General features: G+C 36.2%; 1 protein-coding gene across 7 annotated transcripts in view; it reads right to left on the reverse strand.

Moving 5' to 3' along the window:
* The window catches only part of Magi2 (membrane associated guanylate kinase, WW and PDZ domain containing 2), a 1,489,420-nt gene that overhangs the window by 1,031,448 nt on the left and 438,480 nt on the right, over positions 1-19,492 (reverse strand). For 6 of the 7 annotated variants that reach the window (XM_085836468.1, XM_085836467.1, XM_021161941.3 and 3 more), the window contains exon 2: positions 3,342-3,458. In XM_085836468.1, coding sequence (XP_085692594.1) covers positions 3,342-3,458 — 117 coding nt within the window. Of the gene's footprint in view, positions 1-3,341; positions 3,459-13,800; positions 13,887-19,492 lie in introns of those variants that run through there. The other variant, XM_085836470.1, reaches the window with a different exon arrangement.

Raw genomic sequence — 19,492 nt, forward strand, 5'->3', positions numbered from 1 at the left:
AAGTTAAATATATACAATATTATGCTGAGTAGAATATTAGGACCAAATAAACTCTATTTTCTCCATACATAAAGAGATGAATTGATCATTTTGAGTACTTATTCACCAGCTTCCACATGTACCTTTGAGTCTATGCTGTCCCAGGGATAATAATTGCTGTCTTAACTTTGTACTTTTAAGATGCCTTGATAGAATGCCTCTGTCTACCTTCTAAATGAATGATGCTAGTTTTGAACTTCTCAAGTCACATTTTACATACCACCAGGATAATTAGAGTTTGATGCAATGGATGTTATAAACACTTACACCCTCCATCTGCACACATTTTCCCTTGTCACTCTTTATCATAGTCTAAGGTACAGCAGGGTTATCTCACCATCCTTCACTCATTTCTACTTCAGTTCAATCATGGAGAATCTTAATACTGGAAAGATTTGTTTATAGTCTCCATTTAAAGACCGTTAACTTTTACTTTCTAGTAGTCAGGGTCCCTTAAACACTCATATTTTCTTTTCTATTAGCTTTATACTTAGCAACAAGGAACACTTAAAGAAGGTCTTTAATGTATAAAAATCTGAGACCATTTTAGGCTTTACACAAAATGTGGAATCAGTTGATGGAGACCTTTTCTTTGTGATCAGAATGAACAAATAGTAAATTGATGGCGTCCGAAATGATGCTTGCAGCTGTTTGTGTCCCCCCACCCCCACATACTGTATGCAAAACAATCATGCCTTAACAAAACTAAATCAACAGGCGAGATATAAGCAACCCTTGATTCTGCAAATCAATTAAGAAGTTCTTATATTAGTTATAGGCAAACCTCAGTGGAGACAAAGATTTATCCTCCTCCTTCCCTTCATTAGCTCAGAACATGGCCATAGCCTGAGGCAGATTTCCTTAAGATGTACATAGAAAACTCAATTGTATACAACTGGATTTGAGGAAAAGTGTGCACCTGAGTGAGATGGGGTTGCGTGGACATGTAACACAGCGCCTTTACACACATGCTGAGCACCGAGGAAGGTGAGCTTTAAGAATTGGATCTCCTTTTCTTCTAGTTGCACTTGTTGGGGTAATCCATGCAGGAAGCAGAGTTACTGAGTTAGCACTACTTTAGTCAAGAAAAATACTACTCACGTCACATGATCAAACTTATGATTCTCTTGCTTGCATGCACTTATCAACAGTCTCTTTCTGGTACCACTGCTCTATTAAGCAAGAAGTGACAATATTCACATTGATTTATGGATGTATAGGAGCAATGATTTGATTCTTAGCAGCATCTTTTCCTTTTACTGTAGTAGGTTCATTCAATTAATGAGACTACATTAATCCAGGAGAATGTATACAAAATGAGATTCAATAACGAATGCCAACAGATGGACTGCATACACATGAAAGTTTCTAAGCAATGGTAGGATTTTCCACACTACTGGTACATTTTACTGCATACTCTCCACAAACTTCTGAGTACTTTGTTAAAAGACTTGATGAATGAAGTTGACAGACTGTCCAGGACTAGATCCTCAGTGTGAACGCAAATTTTAATAGTACAAACCAGAATCATCTTCATATCAGATGCCCTTTTACTATTATGTCAAACTAAAAGCACTGTTAAGACATGATATTATTGGAATTGGCTATTAGGAGTGGTGGCTGCAAAATCAAAGAGCAATTGTTGCCTGATACTATTCAGATCCCTTGAGTTTCTAATTATCTCCTTTTCAGGCGTTACTCAAGGATCTCTAATTGAATTCGTGACCTTGGACTAGAATCACATCTTGAAGCTCTCTAGGTTTACTCATAAACCCTGCTATTTTACCCTTATGTTTATTTCTCCTTCAAAGGCTCTTTTTGGTTCTCTAAAAAAAGATGCTTTAAAAAGTTAATTAGCTAATGCAAAAGTCCTCCCATTATCATCATATTTAATTGGAATTTTCTTATTTATTACATTCTCTTAGCAAGGACTACATGTATTCCTGATGTCAGCCTCTTATCTATTTCCTTCAGCTTTTAACACAACAGAGCGTCTGGCCCCTTTTTTAGTATTTCAGGTCTTTCTTCTTTCTTGTCACAAAAGATAAATTCACCTCGATGCACTGACAGCATCAAGGCCTTGAGAGTGCGTCCACCCTTTACCTTATAAGCAGTCCAGTCACTTTAATCCATCTTCTGCCCATCACTCGAATGTCAAACTCAAGTTTAAGAGTGTACTTTTCTCAGCATGAAGTTTCAAAGCAAGAGTGCAGTGTCCAGTCACTTACAAACACACACAGAATAGGAATCATTTTGACCAACATGATGTCAATTAGCAAGTGTATATTGGATGATAACTATATTATGACATTATTTTAATGATTATTCAAATCTGACTGACAATGACAAGATCCCACCAATTCCCAAATGCATGTTGATTAAAACCCAAGGGTTTCTGGTTTGCCTTCACTTCATTGTGTGTTTTAATATAAGCTTTCATTTATATCACTTTCAAAAATGCTGGTGATTTAACCGGATAGCATCGTCTTTGTCTTATTTGTTTAATTTTATTCTAATTAAAGTTTCTGTCTAGTTTTAAAGACACCATAGCTCATAGTTTTGAGTTTATCCATTTGTAGGACAAAACTAAACAAAGATCAATACACACCAACAACTCAGAATTTCTAGAGAGCATGGATAGCTTTTGGTAGTTAAAATATCTTGCTTGAAGAAAGAGGATTTTGATATAAATAAAGGGTCTAGGATTTGTGTCAGAATTCATTTGTCCTAATCAAAAAAACAGGAACAGGGACTCAGAAATTGTTTTGTAAATTAAGTCAGTTTACCCACTCTTTTTTAAAAGTATCTCTAGAGGCTGCATATAAAAGTCTAAGCCAGAACATAGCACGGCCACTCCCAAGAGAGTAATGGAATATGTTACATTTGTGTTTCATGCTATCTTTTCTTTTTTTCTTTTCGATTTTAAGCTTGGGGAGTTCTTGTTGAAAAGTCTACTATTCATAAGGGTTTTAAACCAAGGAATTTGTAGTCACCTGTCTCCTGGTATGGAGATCTGCCTCAGTCATGATTCAATAATTAATGAAGGTCTGGACTGGAATCAATATTATCATACTAATATGAGTAGTATAACTAAAATAATAAATTTTTGTATGATCTTATCATGCACCACAAAACCATAGTTATAAGCATTTGCTTTTGTAGTTCATATCTCAAACTCAATTCCAACTCCAATTGTCCATAAAATATTTATGTGACAAAATTTTTCAATTGAATACTAAGTATATAGCTGAACATTTATCTGCTCATCATGGAAAGAAAAGAATGTTGGTTTTGGTACTCACATGGCACCGTGCGGAGGTAGAGGTTGTCACGGATGATTTGCTGTAGTTCGTGGTCAACAGAACCCTTCTGAAATCTTAGGTTGAGGTAGTGACGAAGGTCTTTATCAACAATTCCTCCTAAAATAATAAAGTTTCCTCATAAAATATTTGGAAAATATAATACGGATACAATTTGACTTATTATAAACACATAAATTGTATAAAAGAGGAATTCTTTCAAGTCACTACTTTGATGTCTAAAGCATTTATTACTATGATAACAAGTAGGTGTCTTCTAGGTATATAATACCTATATAATTTGCATGTATCTTTATTTTTTCATTTAGATCGTAGTTTTTATTATGGTAGGATATTAGTAGTTTTATTATGGGAGGATATTGGTTACTACTGAACTAGCACTGAATTATCCATAACGTATCTCATTCTGGGCTAAAAGGCAATTTCTTTCTTCATTTTCATTGCTTTTTACCTCAAACCCTGCTAATCACCATTCTAATTCTGCTTCAGTTAATCTGATTGCTCCAGAAATCACGTTAAGGGAATGATATAATATTTACTTTTTGTTACACTCTTGTTTATTCAGCATAAAATCTTCAGAACTTGAATTTGTTTAGGTTATTTAAGGTTACTATGGAAATAAAGTGAAATAAAAAGTTACAAGAAAAATGGGTACATAAATATTGATGATTTTCTCCCCTCCATGAAATAAATCAAAGTGATTTCTCTGTTATGTAATATATGTGCAGCTGTATTAGTAAAGTTGGAATACTTTTTCTTCTTTGCCAGCAAATAACTTAAGTATGTTTGTTATTTTAATTTAATGGAAAAAATGGGGCTATGGCTTTAAAAAGCCAATGATGTAGGTCTATTGAATATTAAGTTTAAGTTAATGATAACTTTATTAACTTATGAATATTTATCTTAAGATGATTTCTAGTTTCGAATGGAAAAGAAAAAGTTAGAAAGCAAAATCCTGGAAGTTCTAGAGTCAGCTAAGGAGGGTACTGTTCTCATAAAGGATCCATGGAATCAGCTGAGGAGGGAACTGCTCTCATAAAAGACCCAGGTTTGGTTCTCAGTGCCCGCATGACAGCTCAGAGCTACCTTCACATGTTCCTTCACATATGTGGTACACATGAACTCATGCAGGCGCACACACACATTCATAAATAGTAAATAAATGGGTTTTTAAAGACCCAAATGCCTACAAAATGTACACAAGAATACTGTAAATTCTTGTCTTTCCAAGCAATAACACAAGCAATAACACTAATGACTGTTTTTGGTTGTCAACTTGACTACATCTGCAATTAACTAAAACACCAGTGGCTGGGGTGGACCATTGAGGGCGAATTTTTTAATTGAATTAATTGACTTGGGGAGACCCACCATCAATGGGGTACACCTTCTGATGGCAACATATAAAAAGGACACAGAAGACAGAAGCTCTTAACTTGCTTCACTGATATTTAAGGCTACTTCGAGATTCAGATATATACTCAAAGTCAGCTGACACATCCAGTCTTGTGGACTGAGGAAATACCGGATTGTAAAATTTTCTGTTGGGAGATAGTCATTATTAGATTAGCTGCACACACACACACATACGGATTTAAATATGTTTAATTTTTAATTTAAACACACATATATAAATTTAAATATGTTTAAATTGTTAATTTAAACATTACACACACACACATATATATGTGTGTGTGTGTATATATATATATATGTATATATATATATATATATATATATATATATATATATCTGATTTTGTGTCAACTTTGCACAAACTAGAGTCATCAGAGAGTAAGGAGTCTCATTGAAGAAATAAGATCCAGTTGCTGTAAAATATTTTACCAATTATTGATCAATGGGGGAGGACAAAGCCCATTGTAGGTGGTGGCATTCCTGGGCTGGTGGTCCAGGGTTCTATAAGAAAGCAGGCTGAACAAACCATATGGAGCATGGCAGCAAACAACATCCCTCCATGGTCTCTGCATCAGCTCCTGTCTCCAAATTTTTGCCTTTTTTGAGGAGTTCCTGTCCCAACTTCCTTTGTTGACAAGCAGTAAAGTGAAAGTGTAAGCTGAATAAACCCTCCTTCTCAATTGCTCTTTGGTTATGGTGTTTTGTTGCAGCAGTAGAAACCCCAACTAGGGCTACATATATATTATGTATGTATATATTTGTATGTAAATAAATAAAGCATAATATATGTAAATATGTTATATATTCACTCTATTAGTTTTGTTCTTTAAAGAACTCTGTATATTACATGATGCAAAAAAAAAATTACAGTTAAAAGTAATGGGAAACTGTGGGGCATTGTGCTATACACAGACAGTCTGCTCTCCAGTCATGCTGAGGTATGAACCCTGGGACCTGGTGGTGATAATTCATCTACATGGGATGGAAGGAGTTCTCTCATGTCTCCTGGAACCCTGGATCCTGTCAAAGTTACCGCCCCCTCACCCCCCACATGAGAAGCATGGTTAATAGTCATGTAGGCAAAGTCCCAAGCTTCTTAACTTCAGGCTAGACTCCTCCCCGGTTACCTAGCAATAGTAAAGATAACAGCATACCATAAAAGGGCTGTTTGGCCCCTGCTCACTCTCTCGCTCTCTTGCTCTTACTCCTCTTCCTCTCCTCTCCTCTCTCCTCTCACTCTCTTCCTCTCTCTCCTTCTTACTCTCTAGCCTTTCTTCTCTCTCTCCTTTTCCTTTTTCTCTCCTTTTGGCCATGGCCGGTCTCTCTCTCTCTCTCTCTTTCCACCGTTTCTCTCCCCCCCTGCCTTTCTATAATAAAGCTCTAAATCCATAGACTGTCTCTGTTCATCTGTGCTTACTCTTGCCTGTGTGGGAACCTCTCTCCATCAACCCTCTCTCCCATAAGCCCGGCGCTACAGGGTGTCGCTCCAGGGTCCCTGGGGGGGCGGGATCTGCCCCTTGTCCACTCCTTGCTGAGTGGGGTCAGTGGCTTAGATGCCCACCCAGGGCCGAGTGGAAAGTGTCCAGCAGACCTCCTGCATCTGCCTTCCCAGAGCATAGGAGGAACTCTGGCCGGACATGGGCTATCCTCCCTCTCCCCTCTTTCCCCAGCCCCATTTAGTTCCTACAGGAAACTATAGTAGACTCCAAACATATTCTCTACCAATTCTTTAGTATCTCAGATTACACAAATATGTGCACCAGCTTTGTCAAATGAAATAGCATGATTTTGGGGTTCAGTTATAAAACACAAACACTTTCTTCAAAAATGTTTTTAGCATATTTCTTTATATTCATTGTAAAATTTCTGAAGATTTCAAAATGTGTCGCTTTATTTGCTCTCTGTCTGTGGGTCTACTCACAGTAACATTCCACAGAAAACCATTTTAAATGACTCAACAATCAAAATTCATCTCCCAAATAATATTTGAGGATGCAGCCTTTTAATCTATTGTTCTAGGCAAGTCAATGTGATAATGGACAATAAAGGAGACCCGGTTTGTTGGGTGCACACAAATATTTCAATGAGAGTCAATATCCATATAATTTTTCTAAATTCAAAACCATTCTTTCAGCCAGTATTGAACAGTCAAATTTCAAACCAACAAAGAGCCACTAATGAGTACTATATCATGGTTTGGTTTCTGTTCTGAGATAAACATTATGACCAAAAAAATTTCGAGAGAAAAGTGACACCTGCCCTCTCAGCTCACATGTCACAGGGAAGCAAGGCAGGGATATGAGGGTGGGGACAGAAACAAAGACCAGAGGACAACAGAGATTCCTGGTGTTCTTCTCTGGCTTGCTTAGCAACTTTTCTCATACATCTCATGCCCATCTAACTAGGGATGGTAATGCTCACACTAGGCTGGGTCCTTGGCATCACTTGGTAATATGACAACTGTCCTATACACTCACCCAGAGACACTCTGATGAAGGCGATTCTTTAGTTGAGGCTCCCTTTTGCAAAGTGTCTGGTTTATTTCAGGTTGACCTGCACTAACAAACACGGTCATCAAATATGCTTCGTCCATGTGTCTTAAACTCACTGGCAGCCATGAAGTGGTAATTTAGGAATTGTGAGATGTTCTTTTCTTGCCTTGTGCCTGTCACCCTCCTATTAGCAGAGCATGTTTCACCTCTGATAACTTAGCATAGCTACTGAGCAAGCATTGTGCCTATCACTGTTCTTGGCTGTTGTTTTTGCCTTATTCTCAGACTATAGGTCTTTCCTTAACTGAACCCTCTCTTCCCTCTCTCCATCTTTCTACTTTATATGTGGGACATGACAAGTGATGAAATGCTTTTTGGCAGTCCATGAAAATGCCAGCTATATAATACCAACTCTACTCTGCTCATAAATGTAAGCCAGAATCATTCCCTTAATATGAGAAAACTCACATTTTGTAGTCTAGCATCATTTTGCCCCCTCAAAAATATATTTCTAGTTTATTTCATTTCTTTTACTGCAAATATATAGCATTTACCATCTTGGTAATTAATACCCCTTAGAAAATAATTACCAAATGTTTAGCAACCCGTTTTAGTGGCTAGTTGTATTTTCTGTCCAAGGAAGAACTTAAAGAAGCTTTTAAGAATAAGTGTGAAATTTCCTTCATTAATTAAATAACTTGCTACAAATTACAGTACTACAAATGATCTTATATTTTGGAAGTGTTTTATCTTGTTCCATGTTTTCTTCATCCTTGATTATCCTTCACAGTTTACCAGAGTATCTTTTAGCTACAGATATTTTATCTTTAAGTGTTTGCATTGTGGCAAGCTAAGATAGTTTAACCTTGTAATTTCCTTTCTCCTATTAATTATCACCAAAATAATTTTTATTTAGTTTTGTACATAAACATGCTCAGTCATGGGACATTCACTCCAGATCTAAAACAGTACTCAGTCCAGAGCCTCACTTTTCTAGCTGCCCTCATTCTGGTCATTGAAATCACAAAAAAAAAAAAGAAGTTTTCTATCCCATGATCTTGACATGATGTTTAGACACAACACCTGTGTTCTATCCAAACACAAGCAAGAAGCTCACATGCTAAAGTCTAGGGTAGAAGTTAAAAACAGCTGCATGTCTGATGCCTTTATTAGGCAGCTGAAAGTAGTATAATCAACTATATAAAATAAGATTTCTGGATATATGAAAAAGGTAAGTATTTTAGAGATAATGCAATATAAATTCTTTTATAACTAACATGGTTGAGACTGATTATATATGTATATATTATATAGATATGTATATATTATATAGGCATGTTATATGCCATACCTATATGATATATAACCTCACTAGGTAAATACATTTACAAATGGTCTATGTACAGAGAACATGTACACTTATGTAGTAATTTTCAGTGATTAGAAATTTCAAATGAGAATTAAAAGCAGACATTGAATGACATCTGAGCTGAGAAGCAGAGCCTAAGTCTCAAGGTGACCAGCTTTCAGTTATTTTAAGTATTTACCTCTTGCAGCACTGTGAGTCAAACACACACCAGTCCCTAAGTCAGTATTTTAACACTCAACATTCTATAGTGCTAACCTCATGTTGACTTTTATCAAAATAAGCAACTGCCATCTTACTTGCCACCATGATCATTTTGGGTTTCCTTGTTAGTGTTTGTAGATCCTGTGTTCTACCACTTCTGGTGATACCTAGCCTTTCTGTCCAGGAAGCATGGCAAGCAGAGCTCTGTGAACTTCACTGCCATTTGTGTAGTTTAGCATTCATTGGCTCTTACTAGATTTTCATAAAACCACTAATACTCACATTTTCTTCACGTAAAAATGTTAAAAACTTAAATACCAACAAGATTCTTCCCTTTAGCGAGTAAAAGGTCAGGGGTTTATCTGAGGCATGTGTAGAGTGTGTGCTCTACCTTGCAAACTCTGTAAAGATCCATCTTTTTAGTCTAAATCAGTAAAGTCCATTCTCAACAGGACCTCAAGCAAGCTTTCAAATTCAACATCAAAGTGTAACTTAAGAATGCCAAGGAAAAAATGGTTGAACTTCTTTCTATTGCAAATTACAAAGTGATGCTCTCACAGACTGTTAGTAGGTTTAGGCCAAAGATTTGGTTGTGAATAAATGAACCATAAGGAAGCAAACCTCAAGGGTTTCCTGTGGACAAAACTCAAAACGCTAGTCATTGAAACTTCGTGCCTAGGAGTAAAGCTCTTTGTGTTTCTCAGGAATGTCCCTTGTCTCTCCAGTTATTTGAACAACCAGATTAAGAAGGAAGGCAAGATGCTGCTTGGATGTGATGGATGGACTCTTGGCATAGTACTTAAGGACATGGGTCAGATCCACTTCTATGACTGAACTCAGACACTCTTCCCAAATTTGAGATAGAAATGCACTAATATGTCCAGTGTTTGTATAAGGCTTTCATCTCTACATTCCAATGTGGTTACTCTGGAAAGTACTCTGCCTGCCACCAAAAGAGAAATGTAAAAACCAAGCAAGCCATTGACCTACAATGATGTAGATCTACAAAGATCTTTAAATCTTGCCTGTACAATTTTCTAGGGCGATAGTAGCATAAAGCTTGTGGGAATAACTAACCAATTACTGATTTTAAAGCCCACTCTGTGAGTTGGAACCCATACTCAAAACTGCTTTGGTGACCAAGAACCTGAGACTAGAGAGCTTAAGGCCCTAGGGCAAAACCAAATACTATTGTTCTTTAGAAAGGTGGGATCCAATAACATAACTCCTAATAACATTCTGGATACTCATAGATCATTGCCCTGTTCAGTCATTAGAAAAGCTTTATCCTGCAGCATATGGGAATAAATACAGAGACACATGGTTAGATATGACACAGAAAGAAAGACCCTTGAACCGTCATCCATAAATGAAATGTTTTCATCCAATCCCTCCTCAGAACTCAGCAAACTGTCATGGAAGAAGAGGCAGAAAGAGTATAAGAGTCAGAGGGCATGGAGGATACCAGGAAAACAAGGGCCTCCAAATTAACATGACAAAAGTACTTATGAATTCATAGAGACTGATCAGCCAGACAAGGACAGCAAAGGCGGCACCAGACCCTCTATTTTTATATTATGGCCTTTATTTTGCTGTGTTTATGTGACTAATAAGCATGTACACAGGTGGTTCTCTAATTCCTCTGCCTTTTCCTGGGCTTTCTTTTTTCATTTTCTTTAATTGTTTGGTCTGTTTTAAATATATAAATTTCTGTTCTATTCTATTCTATTCTATTCTATTCTATTCTATTCTATTCTATTCTATTCTATTCTATTCTAGTCCATTATTATCCCTTAGAAATTTGTTTGTTTTCTAATGATAACAATAAAGGGAGTGGATCTGAATGGAAGGGGAGGTAAGAAGGAACTGGGAGAAACAGAAGGAGGAGAAACAATAATCAGAATATAGTGTGTGAGGAAAAAGAGTCTATTTTTAATAAAAGAAAAATACATATTAACAAAGGAAATGATACAGCAAAACGATTACCCAACACTTTGCCTTGTTTATTTCTCTGACCAGCATTGCCAGCTTTCTCTATTTGATAGTAATTATGAAATCCCTATCCATACTGCAATGTAAAATCATCTTACACTTGGCTTTCATAGTCTTTGGGTTGGAGACTTCTCTCTCCGTGGAACATCATCCACCTCTAAGTGCTCTGTAAAATCTAATGGCCACTTCATAATTTTTGTTTCATGTTTTTCTTTTAACTGGGAGCTCCCAGGACAGTGGTTTCTATTCATATCATATCTTCTCTCCTCTTCCTATCTCTGGCTTTAGTGTCATTTTATATGTATTCTACAAAAGTATGTATGGGAGGTTAATTGTTACCAATGGAGGAGTTAGAGAAAGGACTGATGGAGGTGAAGGGGTTTGCAATCCCATAGGAAGAACAACAATATCAACCAACCAGATCCCCCACAGCTCCCAGGGACTAAACCACCAACCAAAGAGTACACATGGAGGGAACCATGGCTCCATCTGCATATGTAGCAGATGATGGCATTGTCTGGCATCAATGAGAGAAGAGGCCCTTGGTCCAGTGAAGGATCTATGCCCCAGTGTAGGGGAATGCAAGGGCGGGGAGGTGGGAGTGAATGAGTGGGTGGAGGAACCCTCATAGAAGCAAGTGAGGGGGGGAGATGAGATAGGGGGTTTCTGGAGGGGGAGCTGGGAAAGGGAATAACAATTGAAATGTAAATAAAGAAAATATCCAATAAAAAGTTGAAAGAAATGTAGCAGAAACTATATACAAATTCTATAGAATGTATATGTATACATGCATATAGGTGTATAAAGTTTCCAGGTGTATGTCTATCTACATAACAAATAGGTTTTATCGTAACATAAAAAAATCTTGAGTTGGTTTTGAAAACCATTCAAGTGATATTGTAGTATTAGGGGTAGAGCTTTGAGAAAAAAAATCTGCATTTTATTCTTTTTGAGTTGCAGAAACCCTTTTTTGAGTCCCATTTCCCTCATTTGCAAAGGCAGCCATTAAAATGAAGGTTAATTCAGACTGCCATAACAGAATACCATAGATTTTCTTGGTGGCCTGCACAGAAATAATATCTTCCTTCATTCATAAAGACTGAAATGTCAAAGTAGAAATGTCCATAGCTTTACTATTCTGTTTTATTTTCCTGTTTGCATATTGTCCCCCTTTTATAGGATTATCGCATGTTCACAGGGAGAACCATCACCAGAGAGCCTCACCCTTGCAGTCAGACTTCTGCCTTTTCAAACAATCACATCGGAAGTTAGGGCTTTAACCCAAGCATTTGAGGAGAAGCGAATACTAAGTTTAGAACAGGAGGCAGAACGCCAAATAAGCACTCTTCTGGAACTAAAATTTAAGCTTCCATATAAAATATTTACTAAGTGAAATTTAAAGTTTGGGGAAGTTTAGTCATAAAAGGACTAAATTATTTTATATATTTGTAATAATTTAGATATGGTTATAATAACAGTGTTGAACAGAGTCCCTTAAATACTATTTTTTCTTTTCTGAATATTCCAGGAAATTCACAACACCAGCAGAAAATTGATTTAAGACAAGATTGTCAAATAAGTAACAAAATATCCAGGCAAAGTAGTTTTCAGGCATTAGAAGAGAAGGCATATCTTCCCCAGTGCCTGATGGTATTTCCACAAGTGACTGCAAATATGGCTCTTGTTACTTCCTTGGTTGCTGTGGATATCAAGAGTAAACAGTAGAAATGTGCTATGAAACTATTTTGCTAATTTTCTTTTTCAAAAATAGTTTCTGCTTAACTTATCTCAATGGGAGAGTCAAATCATAGAAAAGTTGATGGGTCTTTTAATATCTTCAGTCAAAAAGATGAGTGACAGACATGTAAGCAGTCTGTTGGGTCTTTGGATGTTTTCATGTAGAAAGTTTGATTTCTGTCATCTAGAAGTCCATCTCCCTTCCTGGTGGCTAGCAGGTTATATCTCATCATCAAATGTATTACCAGCTATGCTGTAAGTCACCAGGTAGAAAAGTGTCCTCGGAATAGGTTCTTCTTCCTCTTTTAAATAGGAAAACATATCCCTGAGTGATTTAGTTCATTGAACAGGAACAGGCCTTGTTTAATTATGTGTTCTTAACTGAAAACATTTTCTTACATAATGATGTAAACTCCATGTTTTTATTTATATTAATAGTGTCTTTTAAAAAGATACTATTAGCTCTTTTGGGATGTCTTTTCTTCAAAACTATGGAGTGTGATATTTTGTATAAGAAATACAATAACAAGAAAAACAAAATATTTTTATCAGTTGCAGATCATTAGGAGATTCAAAAAGAAAGAAAATAATTGCTATTCGGAAAAAGATGGCATAGATAAATATAAGTGGTTTGTGACATTCTCATCTTCCGCTGACAATGCCTTTTAATCATTTCTTTTTCGTTCTATTGTACCAATGCAACATTGTTATTGAATTTCATTTTTCATTGTTAGCCTTGTACTCAAAGTTAAATTAGAGAAGTTTCTGTGGTCATGATAGTTGGCTCTCACAGAGGAGAGAAAAAATTTCTTGGAGAATATCAGGCATTATACTAGGTGATGTGTATGAATTATCTAATGATTAATCCGGAGTTATTCATGATGACTGCAATTTTGGAAACAAACCACAGTATGCCTAGTTTTTTTTTTTTTATTAAAAGTGTCCCAATATAAACATTCCATCTGAGAATGGAGTATTATTCCACAACTCCCAGCAGATATCAATAGAAATCCAACATACTTATAGAAAAGGATGTAAGGATGTAAAATGACTGAAGAATCTAACCCAAATTCAATCCAAATTTTCTAAACCAGAGACATCCCAAATCTAAATGAGAGAGAAAAAAACAACTACTGGGACAGTGAGGACTGGACTTGAAATCATGAATTCTGTAGCTCCCAAAGCTTGATTCCTTTTTTTTTTCCCCCATAAGATATTTAGTAAGATGACTTACATGAAAGAAAAATACCATCTTCTAAAATATGTAGATAATTCAGTAGACAAGAACATTTTTTCTTTAGAGCCTTGGTTTATTGGCAGTATTTTATTCTAAAGTTTAAGGTAAAAAGAAAAACAGAAAAGATAAAAAAAATATATCACTATTTTTGGTCTTTAAAAATCCAGTATAAGAATTTACACACATAAACAAACCCCCGTGACACCTTCATTTAACACCCTAAATTTGGACATGCCAATGGAGTTTAAACTGTGACTTTTAAAAGCATATTTCAGTCTGTGTAAGCAAGTTATTATCCCTGAGTCAACCACAAATGGATGGCATTAAATCAGTGAATCAGGAGATTTATAGAATCATTGCTCAAGGTATGACAATATTTAATGTATCATGTTAACCATTAAGCAGGATCAGTCCTCCAATTAGAAAAAGAAATATTTTATGTTTTGCGTGCCTGCCACACCTCAGAGATTATCAAATGGTTGAATACAATAGATGGTCCACTACAAACGGTTCCAGGATAAAAAAGTATGATGTCATTCACTGCTTGACTCCAATCAACTGAAAAGGAAGCAGAACTTCATTGTAAGCCCATTGACAATGGGAACACCAAGCAAATTCTTTTCAAGACATCTTCGAGTGGACAAGGTAACATAACCTCCATGGGCTGTGTCAGGGTGGATCAGTATTAATGAAGCAATAGCAGTTGTCAACTCATGATTTGAGCTGCTACAAGTCAGACTTCAAATACTGAGAGATGAATTTCAAAAGGTTTATTTTGAAATGCGGACTGGTTCTTCCCATGGAAATAATGTATATTATAATTATGTTCTTGGCCCGCATTGGTCTTGTAATGAGTCAGGCACCTGAAGTACATTATTCATGGAATGACAGAAGCACACTGTTGTGCTTAGCAATGCTTCTAAGAGGCGTGGCGGGTGGGGTGGGTGGGTTGATACAGTGTAATGGATAGGTTTTCAAGCCAGACAAAAATATCTGAAAGTTTCAAAGCCATCTCTCATGGCAGAATGAAGCAGTACCAGCTCTGAAACCCTGCTGGGAAGAATTTCCAATACAGTGGAAGATTCTCGGATGAGAATGGGGTTAGATGCGCCTATTAGCTAGACTGGTTCCCTTCAACCTTGACAACTGTAGGACAACAAACAGTCTTCTTACAGGCCTGCATCCCAGAACCATTTTTTCTTACATGTGCCTTGGTTCTCAACTTTATTCTGATATCCTTGACTTCAGTTTATATTGCTGCAAATAGTTTTATTTCATTATAAAACAAGTTGCAAACTTTTTCTCCACTCTCTGTTTTATAAGCAAACATGACTTATTTTGTGCTTTGCTTCCTTTGACATTCTTGAAAATGTCACTTTTTATAAAATTACAAAAACAATCTGAACTATCTTTTGTTACAATTACATTTTTGCAAACACTATCCTTTTATCATATTGATCCTACTCCCTATCGTAAGTACATACAAGTCCTGGAGATAAGACAGACAAGGGCAGATGTGGTCAGCAGGTAATAGTAGAAATGTGAAACTTCTAAAGACAATGAGGTAGACTTGTTTTCATACTTTTCAAGAAACAGAATCAGAGTCAATGGGCTGTGCCATTTAAAAAATGTTTTTGTGCATATAAGAGCATGTGCCTGCGTGTTAAGGAAGCAGAAGTAGTGAGAAATGGAAAGTAAGAAATTAGTCACTGAAGTGCTACTAAAGTACCACAGAGTGGAGATAGAGGTAGTACAGGGGAGATCTCATCCCCAGTTTTAGTCTTTTACGTTTGACTGCTCTTAACATTGAAGGGCAAGCCATCAATCTGATAGATGAGAAGCACAAATTGGATTTGAAAGACTGAAACTGCACCAAGTCAGAGACTGTGGCTGAAAAGGAAGTAGGGGATAAGACTTCAAGTACTGAAATTGGAAAAGAAAACTGTTTCTGTTGCCAACTGGCTGTATATGCTGTGCCCTCAATTGGCTATGGGTGAAGTCTATGAGCCAAGCCACAAGTGGTCAAAATGCTGTGAAGACAAGCTATAGAGTACTGGATTATATTTTGAATTAGAAATTCCTTCCTCCAACTACTGTAATAGAAGCTATTTGTGCAGTTGTCCATAGAAAAGCTAATAGACTGCAGTTTTATATTAGTGGCTGTGATAGAGTTAGCACTCTGCCATGGTAAAGTTGTTCTCATGAATATGAAAACAGAGAGAACTTAGTATAATCAACGCTCTTGAGACAGGATAGTAATGTTGGCCACATTGACTGGCAGCCAGAGTAAAACCTGGAGTCAGAGACAGAGAAGTGCTTCATCCACCCCTCACTGTCTGTAAAATGATGCACAGATCAAGGACAGAAAATACTCAGTTCTCTAGTTGGACTAGAGGACATGCAGAGAGTGTGTGCATCCTCCATTGACTCAGCTCATGATCAATCAAAGAATCAATCAAATCAGCAATGACCTCAGCCTTTGTCCAGTTTCTGCCACAGGCCTATAAAATCTCTAGCCAAAGGAAACATAACATTTTTGACCTCCCAGAAACACCTCTCAACCCTTGGCAGTTTCCTGTCACTTTTCCTCAGTTTCCCACTTTTCTGGAGTAATTCCAAAAAATCTTGATTCTGCTTTGCTAGTATCCACGACTTTCCTTTTTTCTAGTGTAAGACAATGAACTTAGAGACACTAATTCAGATCAATCTTTGAGGAATGTTAGTATCCAGCTTCTTAGGTCCTGTATCATGTACAATTGAGCCTCAAAACATTTTATCAGTCTTGAAATCTCTGCATCATTATGTAGCTTAAGGTCCAGATGGGTATTAGATAAAATTCTAGAAATGTATAGCTAAGCTTGAAAGGTCTCAACTCTAGATTCCATATATATATATTATATATAATATATATTATATATATTATAAAACATATTTTCTTTCCTTGATATAGCTTACTTACCTCATATTCCCACTAATATAATTGGTAAATGTACTGCTTATGACTTTGTTTTGTGAATGTCAAAGTCTTTTATGGTAGCATGTGCTATTTACAATAACAAAGCTAATATCCCAAGCCAATGTTCCTCACGATTAGGTGTTCTTAATATTTTATGTAAGAGTTATTGTCTTCTATTGGCAATGGAAGTGCAGTAGGATTTACTCAGTATAGAATCAACATTTTTGCCATGATTTCCAACAAAGATACAGAGAAAATAGGAAGGCTTCGACTCACACTGGGCCACTGAGAAAGGACATGTTTGTTTTCATGGGCATGGCAACGTGACCAGTCACATGACTTGGCTCTTTTGTTTTATTTGGTTGTATTTTAACACTGCATGAATGTGAGGACAGAACAGGAAAACAGGTGCAAACAAGCTAAGTTACTGTGCATCGTTAAGTGCTTAATTACAGACGGAGTGGGAGGAAGAAGAAGAAATGACTGTGCTCATGGGAGTGGCCTGCTCCTGAAGTGTCCTCCTATCCATGGTATTTATACAACCTTAAGAGGCAGGCATCAAGGAAACAGACAATGAAGTCAAAGTCATTGTTCATATGAATGAGATTCTCCAAAATTCATTTTAAGAAGTTGCATTTCAATTCAGAGGAGTAGTATATTTATATACAACACTGTAGGACAACTTGTGTGCAAACATTACTGGCACAAGTCCATGATTAAATGGCAAGAAGCTTAGAATACTGATGTGGAACCTGTTACTGATTACATTCACAAACAGTTCCCAGAAAGCATCAAGCGAGTTCAATAAATCATCTCTTCTCTCTTCTCATTTTTATTCTTCTGAACAACCATTAACCGTATCAAGATGCTAAAGAGTTAGAGATAACAATCATATGCTTCATGGACATGATCTAAATCCTCAAAGGTCTGCTGCCAATCCAACCCATGCTCAGTTCATCCCATGCTCTCAGTGTATGATGTTGCAAAGCACCTGTGAGCATTTTACTTGGTTCATATCTCTGCTCATGTATTACTGCCCATGAACTCTCTGAGTTCATGGCCCATCAGTTTCTGTTATCCTCTTACAGCATGACTATATGTTTTATGTACTTTCATCTGTTCTGCAACAGTGAAGGTATGGTGGACTTTTTGCATTTTCTATGTGATATTTTTAATTTTGAGAGTTTAAAAACAAAGTTGTAGATAGCAGATATATATCAACTATCATATACTATTTATAGCAAAAATTGAAACATAGTAAGCTGAACTTTATATTATCACGTACCTTTTAGTTTCAAATAAACCTTAAAAATTGTGCTTTAATTATAGACTGCTTTATTATTAACAGATGAAATTAAATATGTGTTTTAATTCAGGAAACCAGGTTCAGTCATCATTTTGCTTTATAAGATACACTTAATGAAGACATAAATTTGACCTCAAGATGCCACCAATTAGAAATTGCAATTGAAACATGAAAGGTTGACATAAATTATAATATTTGATAATTGCCCTTTATAAAGCTTATTTAACATTACAATGTAGAAAAATTGAGTATTTTGAGACATAATGAGACTTATTATAGTATCATGGCATTGCTGATCTATTTTGTTCTTCCATCTATTTAATTTGTAATTGAACAAGCACCTATTGACCACTTCCTAAATTTCAGACCTCTCTCTCATGAAACTGAGTGTCAGTGCACATAAGAACTAGGAAACATATGATTTTAGAGTGGTAAGTACACTGTAACAAATGAATCATAAGCATGCATGAAGCTGAGATTTGTCGAGATTTGTCAACCTTGCTCATCTTTCTTTCTCTCTTTTTTTTCTTTCTTTTTTTTTGGTGGTACACACCTGTAATCCCATCGATCAGGAGGTACACACCTGTAATACCATCGTTCAGGAGGCAAGACAAAGGATTGCCAAAAACAACCAGTATTAGTGTCATTGATTCTTTACCTTGTTATTTTTCATTTCTGCTTCATTTACTTTAACCATAACTTTGTTTACCTCTCCACAAGTACTTGTTTGGGGTATTTAGTGTTTTTCTTTTCCTAAGGCCTGCAGGTATATCATTATGTTATAGATCTGAGATTAGAGCATCAAACCAAATATAGCAGTATCATTTGAGTGAGATATACGTGAATATACTAGATCAAAATACACTTCTGATCTTGTGAATGAATCCTGATGAGGAAAGTTAGCAAGCAGTGCAAATCCTTACACTGTATACAGATTTATATACTTCAAAACTGTTTTTTACAAAACAAAGATAATTAACTTGGTTTGAACATAAGACTAACAGGTATATTATCACTTCTGAAAGTTTAACTTCATTTATTCATTATCAACCTATTCCCAAAACAGTTTAAAAATTGAGAACATAAAAATGATCCTTTAAACATTTTTTTTCTGTTCAAATAAGCCTTTAGCAAAGGATGTTAGTCAAAAGCAAACTTCTAAGACTATCACCCACAGAGGCAGGAATATGAGCAGAGATGCGGGGTTCTGCCAGACATTTTTTGTTATGGATACAGCTAGACAAAGAACAAACTTATTGAGTCCCTAAAGCCTGGACTTATTACAACAATCCCAGCATTGTGAAGGTTTTCTAATGACAATAGGATAGTGCCCTGGTATGACTGACTTCATCAAGATTACTTAGATATTATTGATATTTTCCTATAATGTGAATATTGTTACCATAAGTGATGTTCGGAATGAATTC

Source organism: Mus caroli, unplaced genomic scaffold (assembly GCF_978045245.1).
Source record: "Mus caroli unplaced genomic scaffold, Mus_caroli_1 scaffold_4, whole genome shotgun sequence".
NCBI lineage: Eukaryota > Metazoa > Chordata > Mammalia > Rodentia > Muridae > Mus > Mus caroli.